Source organism: Rhinolophus sinicus, linkage group LG11 (genome assembly GCF_036562045.2).
Source record: "Rhinolophus sinicus isolate RSC01 linkage group LG11, ASM3656204v1, whole genome shotgun sequence".
Classification (NCBI taxonomy): domain Eukaryota; kingdom Metazoa; phylum Chordata; class Mammalia; order Chiroptera; family Rhinolophidae; genus Rhinolophus; species Rhinolophus sinicus.
The window spans coordinates 49,789,137-49,802,968 of NC_133760.1; the positions used below are offsets into that span (position 1 = coordinate 49,789,137).

Consider the following 13,832-nt stretch of genomic DNA (forward strand, 5'->3'; position numbering starts at 1 on the left):
CTTGACCAAGTAGGAGTTTGAATATTCTAGAAAGGAGTGATACCAGTTTACTCTGATGTTATCAAAAGCAATAGAACCGTTTTTCTCAGAGGTTAAAGATGAATGGATTAACATGGCTGCTGAGAGTTGCCTTTACTGCTGTGAAAGATGCATCACAAGCCAGAAGGAAGGGTGAAAGCCAAAAGAGCAGCGTGGTTTTGTATTGCTCTTTGTATGAGGCAAATGTGCTGATGACATTAAACTTTAGAACCTGACTGGGCCTTCTTTTAATGTTCAGTTTTTCCAGGATAAAGTTGTTTTCTATGAAAGGAAGCTCATTGTATGTATGAGATTTGCTACCCTACCTTTCCCCCCGTTTGTTTGCTTTTTTTTTTTTAAGATTTTATTGGGGAAGGAGAACAGGACTTTATTGGGGGACAGTGTGTACTTCCAGGACTTTTTTTTTTTTTTTTTCCCCAAGTCAAGTTGTTGTCCTTTCAGTCTTAGTTGTGGAGGGCTCAGCTCAGCTCCAGGTCCAGTTGTCGTTGCTAGTTGCAGGGGGCGCTGCCCATCATCCCTTGCAGGACTCGAGGACTTGAACTGGCAACCTTGTGGTTGAGAGGACGCGCTCCAACCAACTGAGCCATCTGGGAGCTCAGTGGCAGCTCAGCTCAAGGTGCCATGTTCAATCTTTAGTTGCAGGGGGCGCTGCCCACCATCCCTTGCGGGACTCAAGGAATCGAACTGGCAACCTTGTGGTTGAGAGCCCACTGGCCCATGTGGGAATCAAAACGGCAGCCTTCGGAGTTAGGAGCACGGAGCCAACCGCCTGAGCCACCAGGCCGGCCCAACGCTGCTTTTTTTTTTTTTTTTTTTTTTTTTAAGTTAATGATAGAACATAATAGTTTGTTTTTCAAGGTCAAAATCGGATATTTATATTCTTAGATAATTGAATATTTCTTCAATGCCTTATTCATGTACTTATAATAACTTTTTTTTAAGGCTAGGAGAAATATTTAAAAAGTAAAACAAAGAAATAATTTCCAGGTCTGATGATAAATAGCATGAGTGGATCTTTTAAGGAAATATTTATTACTATTTGAAACATATTTGGAGGTGGGGGAAATAAAGGATGGGCTAAAAGAAGTTTATCCGCTGGAAAGTAAGACGGGTGGTTTTATCGTCCACCCCCAGCAGTGTTGTATTTGTGGAAGATGGATCTGCTGTCGTAGGAAAAAAATAGGTGGAAATACCTTTCCGACAGTGTGTTACAGACTCTAGGACCTGGTTTTTTGAACATGGGTGTCAAGGCACCTGTGAGGACATAGGCCATAATTCTTTGTTCACCTGGACTGTTTTATGTGTGTGAGATACTGGGTCTAAGGATATTCACAGCATGAGTCCAGAAGTCTGCCCCACCCCAATACCAGTTGCCTGCATATTTTACGTTAATGTTTTAAATTTTATAAAAGCAACTTACAACCAAATTGACCAATAGCTATTGCTTTAAATTTTCAATTCTTCTGGGGTGGCCTGTTAGCTCACTTGGTTAGAGTGTGGTGCTGATAACACCAAGGTTGCCGATCCCCACATGGGCCATTGTGAGCTGCGCCCTCCTTAAAAAATAATAATAATAGTAATGATAATAAAACTAAAAGGCATCTTTAAAAAATAATTTTTTTTCAGTTCTTCTAAAAGTCAGTATTTGTGTAAAAGCAGTTTAAATTTCTTGTATCCATTTTCCTACCTGAACATCTTTCCACTTATTGAAGTAAAAGCCACATGTAAAAGATGTACCGCACCTCACTAAGAATACCCTACACTCTTACAATAGAAAGAAAATTATTTGTCCCATATAATGTTGTTAGCTTTTAGGCAGGTGTCTGATGCAACTATAGTTCTTTTCATTTGGGAGATTTTTTTATACCATTCCTATTTTCTTTCTCACTAATGTGTAAAAATGGTGGTGTGTTTTTAAGTTTTAATTTATGGGAAATAAGAGAAAAACTTTAACTCTGAAACATCAACTTAAAGGAAATTGTCTCCATGTTTTTAAATGGTTTGTTATGCAAAATTTTACACATCCACAAAAGTGGAGAGAATAGTGTAATAAACCCCTGTAATATACCACCAACCTCTACAATTATCATCCTATTTGTTTTATTTGCCAAGGTTTCTTAGGACTATATTTTCAGAGCTTTTTTCCTCTTAAGTTGTAGTCTGTGCTGTGTTTCTATAGTGACAGCAGAAATGTAAACACAACTAGATCATGTATACCCATAGACCTAATTTCATTTCAGGAAGTGGAGCGAGAGATCTCCTTCCGAACAGAGTGTGGGCTGTATTACTCCTACTATAAGCAGATGCTACAAGCTCCAAGCCTCATGCAAGGTAATTAAACTCATTGTTGTTTTTGGGTCGGCTCGTTCTTTTCAACATTTCAGCCAAAAAATACTTTGCTTAATGCTTTGTAGAACTTGCATAGTTTCTTCTCTGAACTTGTATCATTTTTCCTTCTAACATAGTCAATCCACGAAAATGTTTTACTCTAGAAAAAGTTATATAATACTTTATGTAACTCTCCTTTCCTTGCCTCTCAGCCCTCCTCCATCCCAAAATTAATCTGTACAATTTCCTGGTTTTGCTGCCGATTTTTGTTGTGATCATTTGGAAGAGGTCTTTGCAAGTGAAAGGTATATTGTCCTAATGGAGGCATTTTGATAAGACAAGTGAAATGACAGTCATCCCCAGTGCCCCATCCGTTTCTTTAGTTTGCAGTTGCCGTTCCCCATATTTTCACTGTTCAGAAGTGGTTTAGAGCCATGGTCTTTACCTTCGCTCCAGCTAGTGTGGGCCCCAAAAAAGGATCTTCCCTGCATGATACATGCTGATGAGCTTCACATGACACGTGACCCAGAGTTGTCCTGTCCCAGACTTTGTTTGGATTCAGATCTACTTCTGGCAAGAATTCTTCATAGGTGATGTTTGGTACTTCTGATTTTATCATAGTAAGCAACATGAGATTTTGGTTATCTTTCTTTTTGTGCCATACAAATTAACCGGTTGGTTCCTATGTAGATAGCCAGATTTACCTATAATAAGGTTAAATATCCATCAGCCAAAACTTAAGGTTTTAGCAGCCATTTGATGATTACTGTCCATATGCATCATTTCAGTAGAGCTACAAAAGTGACATTCTGGCACTTTCCCTGTATTTTCTGCCTGGAACTCCGCTGTAGAAAACCTTTTTCTCATCAGCCGATTGCCACGAAGCACAGTTGATCCAAGAAGGCAGGATATGTGTTGATTTTTTTCTTCATGTAGTTGCTCCTTGTGGTCCATGGATCCATATTTGCAAATTCACCCGCTCATTGAAACTGATTTGTGACCCACAAAGCAGCATTTGTGGCCCTTTCACAGCTGTTCAGAGCTTTCTAGCGGTGACGGCACAGAGAAGACGTGTGTTAGACCAGCTTCCTCAGGCATGAGGTAGAGTGCTGTTGGCCAGAGGTCAAATGTGCATGAATCGACAGTATCTATTCAAGAAGGTGCCTTTAAAGCAGAGACACACATAACGCAAGGTCTTGTGTTGATCCGTCGATGAAGAGCGTGACCAGAGGCTCGTAGGAGCCTGTTTCCTACAGCTCAGTGTTACTAATTCCGTTTTCACAACTACCATGAATGATGAGAATCAGCTGTACTGACCAGTTCTCAAAAGTACCAGTTGCTTCTCCAGCATCCTCTAAGGCATTGGTTCTGACCGAAGGGCCCTTGTGTCTCTAGGGGATACCTGAAATGTCCAGAGACATTTTGAGTTGTCACGGCGTGAGGAGGGGGGGTCTGCTCCTGGAGTTGAGTGCTCAGAGGAAAGCCATGCTGCTGAACGTCCTACAGTACGCAGGGCCGTCCCCACAACAGCATTCCTGGGCCCAAAGTAGCAAAATACCAGTAGTGTTGAAGTAGAGAAACTGCTGCAGAGGTGAACAGGGTGCCTTCTTTTTCAGTGTCACTGTGAACTCAGTGCACTTAAGTCATTTGTTAAGATCATTCTTCTAGAAAGTTCACAGAAAGGTAGGGCGGCTCCCTAATGGACTTCCACGTGTCGCCAACTACAACACCTGCCGGCTCTGTCCTCCTGCCCTCACCCTGGGTGGCCTGGGAGCAGCCCTGGACAGCAGGGACAGCCTCTGCTTCGCCTGGGAATGTCAGTGTGTTTCTCTGAGGAACCAGCTGCCTTGCGTTACCGGAGCCCCAGCGTCACTGTCACACCTTCCTGTATCCAGTCAGCACTGGGCTGCCAGTTGTCTTACAGATTTTTAACGAAGCTTTTGAGATGCAAACAAGGCCCATACCTTGCAGTCACCTGCCACATCTCTCTTCTTTCATCTATAGATTTCTTTCCATTTTTTTCTGGTAATTTTTTGTTGAAAACACTGATTCACCTGTCTGATAGTTTCCACTTTCTGGATTTTGCTGCAGCCCAAGGGTGCCACTGAATGGTTCCCTGCTGCCTGTTTCCTGTTAATTGGTGGTTAGACCTAGAGGCTCGCTGGGGTTTAGTTTCCGTTTTTGGTAAGAACGCTTCCCAGATGGGCACTTCCATCGGGTACTTTATCTGGCACATACTAAAAAACCTGTGAATAGTTTTGAATGAATTCATAATTTTAACTGGGTTTTTTTTCCTGATTTTTCAAATATCAACCGTAGGTCTTCATGGCTTAATGTATGATAACAAAACTGAATCTATGAGGACAATTAACCTCCTTCAACGAATGAATATTTACCAAGAGGTTTTGCTCAGTATTTTGTACAGAGCTCTGCCCATACAGGTACGTTGTTTCTGTGACATGGACTTGTCATAGCAGATCAAAGTCAAAATCTGCCATTAGAAGTTCAACCTTTCACAGGTGGTGTGGTAGAAAAACAGCAGTATCCTAATTTTCTTCATAAATATTGTGAACTTTGCTTTTTATTTATGTTTTATAAGATATTTTGTACATATAGATACTTACTGGCTTATAACGTGTATGCAGTCTAGAAGTGGTATCACTCTTCACTTATCTTTGAAATAAAAAACAGTGGAAAATTAGCAAATCGCAGTGCCCACCTCTCGTGTGAATCAAGTAAAAGTGTACGAAGGTGGGTGTGAAGTGGCCTCAAGCCGGGAGCCGGGGCCGCCACAGCCCTGTCCTGCCCTTGAACGCAGGTGGGGAGCAGGGCTGCTGGCCCAGGTACAAGGGATGTGCTGCTGGGAACGGGTGTCAGCTCTGAAACGTTCAGTGTCTGTTGCTGTGTTTTAAACAGCAGCAGGAAGGACTGGGGCTTCCCTAACAAACATGTTTTATTGTTCCCGTTTACAGACATATTTAGAGCCAGTTTATTTTTATATTTACACCTTATTTGGACTCCAAGCCATCTATGTCACTGCCCTTTACACAACCAGCTGGCTCCTTAGTGGCACGTGGCTCTCAGGACTGCTAGCAGCCTTCTGGTATGTCACGAACAGGTGAGTGGGGATCGGTCGGCCCCTCTCCCCTTAGGAAGTGTGAGCAGAAGCAGAGGAGCTCCGTTCCAGCTCAGAGGGAGCTGTCCTGCTGCGTGTGTTTGGATAGCAGTTTCCTCTTGGTTTACCTGCTGGGGTTTGCTTAGTAAGGTAGGAAGTCCTGCTTGTGCATATTTCCAGCTGAGGGACAGAACAGGTGAAGAGAGCATTCTCAACAACCCAGTTCTGTTCGCAGTTTGCTGTGTGATCAGTGTTTCTCCAGCTACACATCTCGTGTCCGAGAAAGGTTCGGTGATGGTTTCACTGTCACCTTCACAGGGCTGTGTGCAACTAGCTCCTCCTCAGCCAAGTGCAAGGCAGCGTGCAGATGCAGGGAGCTCACATTAGAAGCGTCTGTGGTTAGACTCTAAGTGTGTGAAAGAGCACAGTTTGAAAAACACATTCAATAAAAACACGTTCAAGATACGTTGAATTATTGCCAGACCTACCGTAGCGACACTAGTGCTGAGAAGGAGATCTAAGAGTTGAGCACAAGTTCTGATACTGATTCGATTTTATAACCCGAAACAAATTACTTTTCATTAGAACCTTACTGAGTGCTTCCTGTATGCCAGGCACTTACAAGGTGCTTTACGTGTATTCTTCTAACAGCCCTGCAGAACAGAAGAGATGCTCTCATTATCACATTGCAGAGGTGAGGAAATTCAGCTTCCCAGGTTAACTTACAGCACTGAGGGTGTGTGTGTGCATGTATACACAGGCACATACATTTATATACAGTTCAAGGCATATATACGTATATAAATATACACACAGCTAAGTCTCGGTCAGAATTCCAGCGTAGGCTATGAGACCACAGTGTTGTACTACCTCTGACCATTGTCCCCTAACATAATATTCCTGCTAAGAGTAAATGAGACTCAAATTTACAGTTCACATTAAGGTTACACAGACGTTTGCTGACTGCCCGGTAGGTATGGTTCTTGGTCCTGGGTGTACAAAGATGAAAGCGTAACTATAGTTGTCCTCTAGGGATTCACATTGTAGGGCGGGAAGGAGCTGTCAGAATTTCTCACGAGTGACAAACTTCAGACTCAGTATAAAGCCCCGAATAATACAGAGGTCCCAGCTGGCACCAGTGACGTTAGAGCCAGAAGAGTGAGGCTGTCGGCACCAACGCTCGTGGGTTCGAGCGCCATTTCTGCCACGTCGTTGTCTGCACACGTGGGCAGCTTCCCTCCATCCCCTTATGCTTGTTCTGTGTCACGGGTAACGGTGAGGAGGACATGTCCCTGAGAGCCGCTAGTAGCCAGCATCTGAGTACACTTCATGTCACATGTCTTTTCATGTCAGGACATCTTGAGGTGAGTACAGTAGAGGTGACACCTGGCCATTGTGTCCTCTGCAGAATTGACACGACGAGAGTGGAGTTCACCGTCCCTCTGAGGGAAAACTGGGCATTGCCGTTCTTTGCGGTGCAGACAGCAGCGGTTACGTACTTCCTGCGGCCAAACTTGCAGCCTCTTTCTGAAGTAAGCTTAGTGCTTCACGTGATCCTCGTGCCCCAGTTTTCCCTGCGAAGCCTCAGAAAGTGGGACCTGCCTAGTATCCCCATGCGCGTGAACCGTCCTTATCCTGGGACCGGTTTTTAACTTGAGTGAAACAAAGTCTTCTCTTTCTGTGCCTTTTCCTACTTGGCAAAGAAAACACTTTCATTTTTGTTGTTAAAAATATACTCCACATAATCTGCCCTTCACTGGTTGCTGCAAACCACAGACGGTTCTGCAAACTGCCCACATTTCTAAGCCCTCGCTCCTAAGAAGTGATTTGGTGCCGTGTCGCCTGCACACGCGTGTAGAGGACACACCAATGGGAATATTTATGTCAGCATGGCACGGGAGGATGTTTAGGGCTTAAATGACAAGTGCAGGGTTTTCAGAGCAGTGGTTGATGGTTTCTCTGTTTGGTCACAGAGATACTGGCTGCCCTAGAGAACACTTGTCTGTAGGGCTCTGTGGCACTGACAGCAGGTGGATCACACGAGGTCTTCTCTCCACAGAGGCTGGCGCTTCTTGCCATCTTCGTGTCCACGTTTCTCTTTAGTCTGACGTGGCAGTTCAATCAGTTCGTGGTGCTCCTGCAGGCGCTGGTGCTGTTCACGCTGGACTCCCTGGACCTGCTGCCGGCCCTGAAGGTGAACCCGCTGGCCCTCATTTGACACGCCCACTGCACATGTTATGTCCCGGCATGAGCTCAGGACACGCACATGCTACTTCGCTTTGTGGCAGTGCGCTGGGAAGCTGAGGGAGTCCACGGTCACTTCCAGCTCCTTCACTTTTTTCCTGCTTACTGTGCATTAAAGGGTGGAATTATTAGGTGGGAAATAAAACTGGAGGCAACGAACAAAAACTCACAGACAGCAATATGGTGGTTACCAGAGGGAAGTGGGGAGGTAGAAGAGGGTAAAGGGGGCCAAGTACATGGTGATGGAAGGAGGACTAACTGGGTGGCCAGCACACAATGCAATATATAAATGATGTGTTACAGAGTGTTACACTGGAAACCCATACAATTTTACTAACCAATGTCACCCCAGTCAATTTAATTTAAAAAAATGGATTTATTTGGAGCACAAACATCATTTGTAAAGATGGAGATGACTTAAATTTTAAAATACAACTCTTAAAATGGGTTGCTATGTATTGCTCTTTTTTCCCCCAAGATATTTAGTAGGTGTGTACAAGTTTTCTGTGGCACTTCATAAAATTTTCATGGTGACATGGAACTGCTCCCTACTAATAAGAAGGAAGGTTCGGATAATTCTTCATGACATTGAAGTAGGCCAGGCCTTCTTAGATATAACACCAAAAGCACAAGTACCTAAAGAGAAAAATCGGTGAATTGGACTTTACTAAAATTAAAAACTTTTGTGCTTCGAAGTATACCATCAAGAAAGTAAAAAGACAACTCACAGAAGAGAGAATATTTGCAAGTCATGTATGAGGTCGGACATGTAAGTTCAAGAACTCATCCTAGACAAAGTGCTACATGCCTCACTGCTGAATATCACTACAGTCACCTTCGAAGGACTCCCCTTGGGAAGCTATACACCAATGCCAGCACCTAGTCCACCCTTCAAAACAATTTTGGAACTCTTTGTGGAAAGGCCATCAGAGCTGTGTTACCCTTGATGTCCTGAATGTCATCAAAATGTCTTTCCTTCAGTATTTCCTTTCTCTTCGGGTAAAGAAAGAAGTCACTGGGGGCCAGATCAGGTGAGTAGGGAGGGTGTTCCAATACAGTTATTTGTTTACTGGCTAAAAACTCTCATAGACAGAACCGTGTGAGCTGGTGCATTGTCGTGATGCAAGAGCATGAATTGCTGGCGAAAAGTTCAGGTCGTCTAGCTTTTTCACTCGGCTTTTTTAGCACTTACAACCAGTAAACTTGGTTAACTGTTTGTCCAGTTGGTACAAATTAATAATGAATAATCCCTCTGATATCAAAAAAGGTTAGCAACGTCGTTGCAACAAGTTCACGAACTTAATTGTCAGACCTCGTATCTGACAAGGGACTTCCAGAATACATAGAGAATGCTTACAACTCTTTCAACAATAAAATATGGACAAAGCATTGGGTAGACATTTCTTCAAAGAAGATACATTCATGTCCCATAAGCACGTGAAAAGATGCTTAATGTAATTGGTCATTAGGGAAACGCATATCAAAACCACAGTAAGACATCACTTTCCAGCAGTTGGATAGCTAACATTTAAAAAACAGAAAAAAGCAAGGTAAACAATGACAATTGCTGGGGAGGATGTGAAGAAATTGGAACTCTCATACATTGCCGGGAGCTTTAAAGTGGTTTGGCCACTTTAGAACAGTTAGCATTTCCTCCAGTGTTAAACGTGGAGTTGCCATGTGACCCAGCAATTTCACTGCTAGGCACAAACCCAAGAAAAACTAAAACAAATGCAAGGATTTTCATGAATTTGTACATGAAATATTTTTTCCCTTTTTTTCTAAAAATCTGTACATGAGTCTTCATAGCAGCATGATTTGTAATAGCCAAACATTGGAAGCCACCCAAACCCCCATCAGCGGATGAGCAGGTAAACAAGACGTCTGTTCATACAATGACGTGTCATTCAACAATAAAAAGAAAGAAGCACTGGCAATCGCTACCACATGGGTGAACATTGTGCTTATAAAAACCAGTCACAAGCATGTCTGAATCGTCTAGAATATGCAAATCTATGGAAACAGAGTAGACTCGTGTTGAACGGGACCTAGGGGAGGGTAGAGAATTAAGGGGTAATCGACATGGGATTTCTTTGAGGGTGAGGAGACTATCTTAGAATTAAATAGCGGTGATATTTGCACGACTCTTAAGTAAACTCGGCATCATGAATTGTGCACCTTAAATAGGTGAGTTTTACGCCAGAGCCAGCACTGTGTGCCTGCTGGGAACCTGGGGTGGAAAGGCCCCCAGCAGAGTTTTCCATCTGATGGGAAGTTAGGTGCACACGTAGATAAAACAAAGCAATATGTGAGACAGTCCTAAAGTGTGGAAAACTAGGAAATAATGGAACCCAATAAAATACTGAGGGTTGGCTGTCAGCAGTAACTAAGAGGATTTGGCAGACAATTGAAGGCTGCAACCTGCTTTTGCCTGTTTCCAGAATGTATTTATATCATTGTTCCCTTCTTCACATGATCTGTTCGTTTCCTATTTCATGTTACAAAATTTTAAATGTTCTGTAATCAGAAGTTAAGGAAACAGCGGTACATATGACTTAGTCTCCTTTTAGGTTGTGTTAGTGGGAGCTGGATGTGTTTTCCGCGTGTCTGTAACTTGAGGTGTGCTGGCCCTGACACCCCTGCTCAGCGTCTGCCCTTGGCGTTGCAGGCATCGTGGCTGTACGGCATCCAGATAGCAGGTCTGCTCCTGGTCTGCGCTCTTCAGTTTCTTAATTCCATGATTCTCGGGTCGCTGCTGATCAGTTTTAACCTTTCAGTGTTAACTGCAAGGAGACTTCAGGTAGGATGGTTTTTGTCCTTAAAGTGTACTTGTTTTTCAATTGTGTGGTTTGTTGGACCTTGTTTTCATGCCACATACAAAGGAAAATGTATGACCAAGTTCACACTAAAAAGCGCTAAGGGCAGTATTTACTTTTTTTGAAGTGCATGGCATAGCATTTGTTTTCAAGCTCTCGGACGTGCCATCCCTTTGTTCTGAAATTTATTATTTCTTGGAGAATTAGAATCTTAGTTCACAGCAGGGATTAGAAACAGGCTTTTAGTTGACTCTCAAAAACTTTAGTTCTCATTTGTCATTTTAACCTTAATTATAAATAAACACCACTCATGTTTGAACTCTTTAGATATTATCTGTAAAGTTATCTGAAGGTTAATAAAACTTGTATGTATCAAAGAGCACAATTAACTTTTTATACTGATAGGTCTTTTATTTCATCGAGTTACAGCTGCGCCTGTGATATGTGAATTAATGGACAAATGATCAAAATGACATCTGTTCATTATATTTGCTGAGGACATTCTAAATGGCAGACTCCACATTCAGGTTGCAAAAGTCTTAGAAAAATAGAGTAGGATACATTTTCCCATTTTATGGAGCTTCTTAATAAAGGATTTATTTACTTTTAGAAAATTAGACATATTAAAACAGTGTAACCTCATGAAAATTAGTAGGTTATATTTTCCATGTATTCTCCCTACATGTTGCATGATCCAATGTTTTAATCCTTAAGTAATTCTTACATGTTTATGAAGTTATATTACAATTTAAGAAGTAAAACTCAACTCTTTTAATTTCCAGAAAAATCTGAAAACTGGAAACTTCCTTAATAGGCTTGGGAAACTGTTGTTACATTTATTTGTGGTTTTATGTTTGACGCTCTTTCTCAACAACATTATTAAGGTAGGTTAATAAAATGACATTTAATTTAGCATTACTAAAAAGTTTCGAGTTTTACTTTAAAAAAGCTGTTTTAACTTTGTTTCAGTAACAGGATTGTCTTGATTTTAGTCATTGATTTATGTTCACTCTTTAACATGTCCTACCTTGAACTCACCTTTTGAGGTATGAAATTTTTTAGAAGCTCAACTCTTAAAGCATTAAACAAGTATTTCTCTAAATTTAAAAAATTCTACCCTTTAGAGACCCTTTTCTGCACTATGGTATTAACGAAAAGATATGACTTTTAGTGGGATAAGGTAATAAGTAAATAAACCGGCTTTCCTGTGAGAACCACAGGATTTGTTGCGATGGCTTTGCCCGTTCTGGAAGGCCGGCCTCAGGACCGCACAGATGTACATGTACGGAGCAGACTCCTTCTGCATAAGAGAGCGGCCGTCCCTCCCTTGGCAGTCAAAGATTCAACCAGCCGCATTAAACCCTCCACCCCAGGTCCTTATTACTAGGTTCTTAAGCCCCACACGGTTCGGTGCTTGTCACAACCTTCTATGGGCAGAACAGTCAGCGTTTCTGAAAGCCTGGCTAGAAACGAGTGCACCCGTCTCCCTACTCTGGGTGTGCGGGGTCTGCACCTGGCCCACGCACAAGAAGGGGCTGCATGCCTGGACCACTATCCTGACTCCCCAAAGAAGAGTATCCGTTGAATTGCTCTTATGTTTTGCCAGTGGTCCACAGTGGCAGGGATTAGGAAAAACTGTCGTGGGACTCCTTGCTCTTTGTCCGGTGCCCATGGGGAAAACCTCCCCTGACTCTCAGTTCTAGGACTGTCAGGCTCTCCCCTGAGCAACTGCTTTCTTTTTACCTGTGACCCCATAAGTACCGGGAATGCTTGTATGTCCTTCTTGCTTCTGTGCTGGAATGTGTGAACCCAGGTTTGTGGCTCTTCTCTAGCGAATGTATTTCCTGTCCTAACCTCGGTTCTGGATTCATCTTATTTTTGTTCATATCTTCATTTTTCTTCTGATACAATTTCTTCCCCATTTGTGTTAATGCAGGTTGTTGTGAGCCATGAATCAAAAATACAATTCTGTGAATTAAAACCTTAACCACTACTGGAAAACACTGGCATTTGTCCGTTCGCCCTTCAGGGTGACCCCTGGGTGCTGACGTGTGTGTCCAGCTCACAGCAGCCATATCTGCTGGCAGAACCCAGAGCCGAGCAGGCCTGAGCATAGTGCTCCTTCTCCAGGTTTCAGGTCCCCCAGTGTTGGTTTTCGGAGCTAAAAACTGGTGCTAAGCAGGCTCCAGCCATCTCCCTCTCCCTGAAGCCAAAGATGTATTGAACTTAGACACAAGATTCTGTTAGAAAAAAATAGTTCTGCTCAGAAAAAGGAATAGGGGCAACTGGAAAGTCCCGGCTTTCGAATTCCTGTACTGAGAACCATTGTGAACATGTACTGGTTTTGCACACTCACATGCACACTCACACACTCACAGTCCTGTGAAACTGGACACTGAGTCTGTGTGCTCAGGGGAAGTACCAGGAAAGTATGCACGGCGGCGCTAATGGCCCCTTTCCTCTGTTCCCTCTCCACAGAAAACCCTGAACCTGAAGTCAGACGAGCACATATTTAAATTCCTGAAAGCCAAGTTTGGGTTTGGAGCAACAAGGTATGACTGAATTTAAAATCTATGCTTTTATGTTTTCTTAAAAAAATAAAATCTGCGTTGCTTGTTCATATTAAATCAACAGGGACTTTAAAACTTAAGTTATCATTGTGCCTTCAGCTGTTAACCTCAGGCCCCTTTTGAGGGAATGACTCATTTACTTGTCTTGTATTGAATTTCATACTTGACTTTGGCTTTCCTTTTGTTCTCTAGAGATTTTGATGCTAATCTGTATCTGTGTGAAGAAGCGTTTGGCCTCCTGCCTCTGAACACGTTTGAGAGGCTTTCCGACACTCTGCTCTTCTCTGCTTACCTGTTTGTCCTGTGCGTCACGGGAACCGCAGCGCTGGCTGGTGCCATCCACAACCTCAGGTACAGTGTGTCTCAGAGATCGGTCTCTGCTGAGCTGAAATGCAAAATGCCAGGCGCAGAAAAGAGTAGTACTGCTCAGCTTCAGGGGACACGGCCAGTGCAAGGGGCCTGCACTCTCAGTAGCTGTGGAGTCGTCAGGAGGCCACAGAAGGGAGTGGGTGCCACGCCCATGGGTCTGGGCATCAGTCCTGGCCTGCACACTTGGGAACCACGTGTCCTCTAGCCCCATGCACAGCCTTTCCATTTCCGTGCCTGTACAGGGGATGTTGAGACTGCTTATCTGCAGGTTTGTGAAAAATAAGTGTATTAAAGAGACATGAAGGGCTCAAAACAGACTTTACAAGTATTCTGTAGATTTCAACTGTCAGT

The 13,832-nt window shown here is 43.1% G+C and overlaps 1 protein-coding gene across 7 annotated transcripts in view; it reads left to right on the forward strand.

Annotated features, from left to right (window-relative positions):
• The window catches only part of DPY19L3 (dpy-19 like C-mannosyltransferase 3), a 40,327-nt gene that overhangs the window by 7,823 nt on the left and 18,672 nt on the right, over nucleotides 1–13,832 (forward strand). For 6 of the 7 annotated variants that reach the window (XM_019740514.2, XM_019740515.2, XM_074314991.1 and 3 more), the window contains 9 exons: nucleotides 2,280–2,370; nucleotides 4,687–4,808; nucleotides 5,340–5,485; nucleotides 6,891–7,014; nucleotides 7,542–7,676; nucleotides 10,395–10,526; nucleotides 11,325–11,426; nucleotides 13,021–13,094; nucleotides 13,305–13,463. In XM_019740514.2, the coding sequence (XP_019596073.1) occupies nucleotides 2,280–2,370; nucleotides 4,687–4,808; nucleotides 5,340–5,485; nucleotides 6,891–7,014; nucleotides 7,542–7,676; nucleotides 10,395–10,526; nucleotides 11,325–11,426; nucleotides 13,021–13,094; nucleotides 13,305–13,463 (1,085 nt within the window). The remainder of the gene's footprint in view (nucleotides 1–2,279; nucleotides 2,371–4,686; nucleotides 4,809–5,339; nucleotides 5,486–6,890; nucleotides 7,015–7,541; nucleotides 7,677–10,394; nucleotides 10,527–11,324; nucleotides 11,427–13,020; nucleotides 13,095–13,304; nucleotides 13,464–13,832) is intronic. The other variant, XM_019740517.2, reaches the window with a different exon arrangement.